The 6000-nt window shown below is 39.4% G+C and overlaps 1 protein-coding gene across 4 annotated transcripts in view; it reads left to right on the top strand.

Annotated features, from left to right (window-relative positions):
* Window positions 1–6000, top strand: part of fermt3b (fermitin family member 3b) — a 58357-nt gene that overhangs the window by 23995 nt on the left and 28362 nt on the right. For all 4 annotated transcript variants that reach the window (XM_034181798.1, XM_034181796.1, XM_034181799.1 and 1 more), the window contains exon 3: window positions 722–955. In XM_034181798.1, coding sequence (XP_034037689.1) covers window positions 722–955 — 234 coding nt within the window. The remainder of the gene's footprint in view (window positions 1–721; window positions 956–6000) is intronic.

Raw genomic sequence — 6000 nt, 5'->3', positions numbered from 1 at the left:
GAGAGACCAGTTAAAGGCCTTTGCAGGTGTTTTGAGTTAATTAGCTGATTAGAGTGTGACACCAGGTGTCTTCAACATTGAACCTTTTCATAATATTCTAATTTTCTGAGAATACTGAATTTGGGGTTGTCATTAGTTGTCAGTTATAATAATCAAAATTAAAAGAAATAAACACTTGAAATATATCAGTCTGTGTGTAATGAATTTATACATTATACAAGTTTCACTTTTTGAATGGAAATACTGAAATAAATCATCTTTTTCAAAATATTCTGATTATATGACCAGCACCTGTATATTAGTGTTTCGTAGTAACCATAGGTGTATCTCTAACCAGTTCCTCAACATGGCCACTTTAATTAAACAAGTATTGGCCCAACATTTTGACATTGGCCTCTGACATTGACTTTTAACCAGATTTGTCGAAATGAAATCACATTGTCCCTGGCCGACCTTCAGACATTTCCACCAAGTTTGGTCCCAATTGGATCAAAATTTTTCACATCATTTTGTTCACAGACTGACAGCCAAATGAGTATCCAGGACCGAAAACAACAGATCCACAGGCGCAAAAAATAAAAATAAAAAAACACAAATTGTCTAAAAAGACTTTGAAACTTCCAGTACCTCTTCCATTATTTAAAATTCTTCAAGCTCATCACTTATTACTGTGAATTGTTATGGTGCAGTAATACCTGGTAATTGTGCCCCTCCTCTGCAGAGATTAAACAAGACTGGTCGGACCATGCACTGTGGTGGGAGCAGAAGCAGCGCTGGATCCTGCGGACATCGTGGACACTAGAGAAATGTGGCATCCATGCTGATGCCCGGCTGCTCTTCATGCCCCAACACAAACCCTTAAAGCTGGGCCTGCCTAACGGCTTTACACTGAGGCTCCGTGCCTGCTTTTCCAACCCCGTCTTCCAAACTGTGATGGGCATCTGCAAAATCCTCAGTGAGATTTCCTCCTTTTAAAACTGACCATTTGAACACAAATAACATAGTGGATACCATTATTGTATCTCACAGCACTAAATATTACTGTTTAATTAGACTGTAATTTGAAAAGTGTGTGTGTGTGTGTGTGTGTGTGTGTGTGTGTGTGTGTGTGTGTGTGTGTGTGTGTGTGTGTGTGTGTGTGTGTGTGTGTGTGTGTGTGTGTGTGTGTGTGTGTGTGTGTGTGTGTGTGTGTGTGTGTGGTTATTCCACCACTCCTCCAAGGTCCTTGGGTGAGTTTCCTTCAAACCTGCTGCATCTATACAGGCTGACCCTAGAATTGCCCTTAAAGGGTTTGTTTTGGCAAAGGTCAATGTCATTGGGGTCAAAATTATGATTTTTCACTCTTATTAGCGCCAGACACACGTAACCTTTTGCTGATTTCTACAGAACTTGATATGTCAGTGAAGGCTGGTCCCAAAAAATTGCCTTAAAAGCTAACTAGTGCATTGCTCGTGGGGATCCACAGGTTCTAGATTGGGTGGTATTGATAAAATAGGTAGCTGACATTTTTCAAGGGTGGTAATAAATTATGTAAAGTTTCTACAATGAGTCCAGAATGTTTTTAGAACCTTAGACCTCAACAGTTTTTAGAAGAAGAACTCAACCATTTTATTTACTGTTAATTACATATTTTTAATGGTAATTTACTGTCTTAATGTATTTATAAATCGTTTAGGTTCTTGTTATCATATGCACACTATTATTATTACAACCCCAATTCCAATGAAGTTGGGACGTTGTGTAAAATGTAAATAAAAACAGAATACAATGATTTGAAAATCCTTTTCAACCTATATTCAATTGAATACATCGTAAAGACAAGATATTTAATGTTCAAACTGATAGACTTTGTTGTTTTTGTGCAAATATTTGCTCACTTTGAGATGGATGCCTGCAACGCGTCTCAGAAAAGTTGGGACGGGGCAACAAAAGACTTGGAAAGTTGATGAATTCTCAAAGAACATCTAATTGGAAACAGGTGAGTGTCATGATTGAGTACAAAAAGAGCATCCCCAAAAGCCTCAGCCATTCACAAGCAAACATGGGGTGAGGATCACCACTTTGTGAACAACTGCGTGAAAATATAGACCAACAGTTTAAGAACAATGTTTCTCAACATTCAGTTGCAAGGAATTTCAGGATTCCTTCATCTACAGTCCATAATATAATCAGAAGATTCAGAGAATCTGGAGAACTTTCTACACGTAAGCGGCAAAACTGAAAACCAACATTGAATGCCCGTGATCTTCAATCCCTCAGGCGGCACTGCATTAAAAAACCAACATCATTATATAAAGGATCTTACTGCATGGACTCAGGAACACTTCAAAAAACCATTGTCAGCTAACACTGTCAGGTTTTGGCCCTGGACCTGCACGGAATCTGGTTTTGTCCCCCAGTCTCCGTCTGTTTCCCTCTCTTTGTCCTTCAGTCTGACCCTGAGTGTTTTTTTTCTGTTTCTTACACTTTGGTCTTGGTTTTATGATCTGTTACACTTCTGCCATGTTAAGTTCTGTTCTAGTTTGGTCTCTTGCTTTTTGTTTGTCATTCTGTGTGATCACGTTAGGTTTTGAGTTATCTGTTACACTTCAGCCACTTACTGAGTTCTGTTCTAGTTTAGTCTTCATCCTTTACTTTCTGGTTATTCAGTCACTCTGTCTTGAGCACATTTGTCCCTCAGGTTTTTCTGTACACTCTGGCCACATGTTGAGTTCTCATCTAGTTCAGATCTAGCCTTTAATTTTCTGTTCTGTTTCTGCTTTTTCACTTGTTTATTCTGCTTCTCTTCACATTTGTATTTTAGGTATCATTATTTCCTAATTGTTTAACATTGGTTCTGTCACCATCACTTTTCTCTTTTTGCTGCTTTTGTCTGACACGCCCACCTGTCACACCCCTTGTCTTGTTCAGCCACGCCTTCTTCCCTGCACTTGTATCTCATCACGCCCTGATTATCCTCTGCTTTTAAACCACTTGTTCTCCACAACTCACTGCTAGTTCGTTGTGCATTCTGCCTCGTTCCAAGCCACCTGTATCCTGTCCTAGTCTGTGTTTTTGCCATTCTCGACCTCTGCTTGTCCTTGACCACATTTTTGCCTGAGCCTGTTAACCTGCTTCACTGTGCCTGAACCCTTCTTGTTTTTTGACTACGTTTTTGCCTCCTCCGATACACCTGTTTGCCTGTGCTGGAACTCCGCTCGTTGTTTGACCACGTCCTCGCCTTTTGACCATCTATACCTCCGCCTATACTGATTGACTTCTTGTGTATCGACCTGAGCCTGTTTTTGGATAAAGCCTTTTTCTTAAAGCACATCTGAGTCATGCATTTGTGTCCATCCACCCACTGTGCCTCGTCACCTCACTCCCTGACAAACACAGTTTGTCACTACATCTACAAGTGCAAGTTAAAACTCTACCATGCAAAGCGAAAGTCATACATCAACAACATCCAGAAACGCCACCACTTTCTCTGGGCCCGAGCTCATTTGAAATGGACAGACGCAAAGTGGAAAAGTTTACTGTGGTCTGATGAGTCCTCATTTCAAATTGTTTTTGAAATCATGGACGTCATGTCCTCCGGACAAAAGAAGAAAAAGATCATCCAGATTGTTACCAGCACAAAGTTCAAAAGCCAGCATCTGTGATGGTATGTGGGTGTGTTAGTGCCCATGGCATGGGCAACTTACACATTGTGATGGCACCATCAGTGCTGAAATGTACATCCAGGTTTTGGAGCAACACATGCTGCCATCCAAGCAACGTCTTTTTCAGGGACGTTCCTGCTTATTTCAGCAAGACAATGCCAAGCCACATTCTGCATGTGTTACAACAGCGTGGCTTCGTAGTAAAAGAGTGTAGGTACTAGACTGGCCTGCCTGCAGTCCAGATCTGTCGCCCATTGAAAATGTGTGGCGCATTATGAAGCGCAAAATACGACAACGGAGACCCAGGACTGTTGAACAACTGAAGTCGTACATCAAGCAAGAATGGGAAAGAATTCCACTTACAAAGTTTCAACAATTTGTGTCCTCAGTTCCCACTTATTGAGTGTTAGAAGGAAAGGTGATGTAACACAGTGGTAAACATACCACTGTCCCAGCTTTTTTGAAACCTGTTGCAGGCATCCATTTCAAAATGAGCAAATATCTGCACAAAAACAATAAAGTTTATCAGTTTGAACATTAAATATCTTGTCTTTGTGGTGTATTCAACTGAATAGAGGTTGAAGAGGATTTGCAAATCATTGTATTCTGTTGTTGTTGTTTACATTTTACACAATGTCCCAACTTCATTGGAATTGGGTTGTATTATTATTTATGTATTTTTTTGTGATTTGATTTTTTTTTTTGGGGGGGGGGGGGGGGGGGAATGGAAAAAAATGGAAATGTGTTTTCACTTTCTTGTGTCATCAGTGTATTTTTAAAATATTTACAGCTATATTATGTTGTTACACTGAACTTACTAAATGAAATCACATGCATGCACGCAATTTACCGTCCCCTGCTGGAATGGCTTGTGAGTCCAGAATGTGATTCTCAACATCCATTGTTCAGTGTTGTTAGCTAATATCCGTAGTTTCTCCATAAACATTATTCCTGTCAATGTCCCATTTTGGCAGCATTCATCCTCAACCCAAAATGCATAAGCATACTCACACTCTAAAAAGGGAACTGTTCTTTCAACAAGAAAAATTGATGTAACAATTTGCATAGATTTTTTTAAAAGTTATTTCAACTTTCAACTGAGTTAATGCCACAAGATTTCTCTTTTTTAAATAACTTTAGTTAAGTTGCAATAAATCTCTGCAAAATTGTTACATCACTTTTCAATGTTGAGACAGTGGTTCATTTTTTAGTGATGGTGGCAGAAGACGTCAAACGCACTGTACTTCTCACTTATAGTAACGTTGACACTTACTGTAACTAAACTGACTAAACCAGTTGAACTACAAAAACACAATAAATCAGTAACACCAACAACACTGTTAAAGTAACATGAACCACAATAACAACATTTAAAACTGCAAAACCTCAAACTCTCATGGTGCATTGCAGCACAACGTCCATTGTTCACTGTTGTTAGCTAATATAGCTTATTAAAATATTAGTCCTATCACCTTTCTGTTTTCACAGCATTCTTTCTTGACCCAAAATACATAACCATACCAAGCGGCAAATTCCAGCTCTCTCCAGTTTCTCTGTGATCAAAGCCACACACATGCAGGCACACAGAGGACACTTGGCTATTATAATATAGATTTTAGCAAAGATCGTAGAGTTAGATTTCCAGCCCGAATTGTGGCACACACTTAGGTCAGCCAGAGGTCAATCATTTGTGTGAAGATCTACATCACTGGGGTCAGATTGCCATAGCCTTTACTGTCTTCATACCCAATGGTACCATTACCTAGTTTCATGGAAACATGCATTAAGTAACAAAGGGTTTTGCAGTTAAAACTGTGGGCAGCAGTCAGTATGACGATTTTCTCCCCCATTATTATTAACAGTTAAAATCAGTTCCTTATTTCACCTCTCCTTCTCAGTTTTCTTGCTGACTTGTATGTAGTTGCATTCTAATTTACAGCCTAATTATTCTTTCAGTCATGTAAAACTATCAATAATATGTTGGGCACTAATTAGGTGCACAACACACACATTGATAGCATGTAATAACAGCTACACCATCTGCTTCATGCTTTTTAGTCTAATTTTGGCACTTCTTGGTCTCAATTCCTCACCAGAAATCCCCATGTGGTGACAGCAGACTGGAAAGGTTTGAAAAACCAGCAGGCAGCATGGAAATAATGAGTCCTGTCAGTGTAAAAGCAGCCTGCGGGGAGCCGAGATGCAGATTAAACAAGTTATCATTTGTCAAACTTACAAAGGAGCTTCACTTCAAACACACCAACAGCGATGAACCACAGTTACAACCATTTGAGGATAAAAACAAAGGACACATTTCCAATAGATAGTACATAAAAGAATAGCCAAAACACTTAGA

The sequence above is a fragment of the Thalassophryne amazonica genome, chromosome 11 (genome assembly GCF_902500255.1).
Source record: "Thalassophryne amazonica chromosome 11, fThaAma1.1, whole genome shotgun sequence".
Classification (NCBI taxonomy): domain Eukaryota; kingdom Metazoa; phylum Chordata; class Actinopteri; order Batrachoidiformes; family Batrachoididae; genus Thalassophryne; species Thalassophryne amazonica.
The sequence above is the reverse complement of the archived record's forward strand: the minus strand, read 5'-3'. Positions and strand labels throughout refer to the sequence as shown.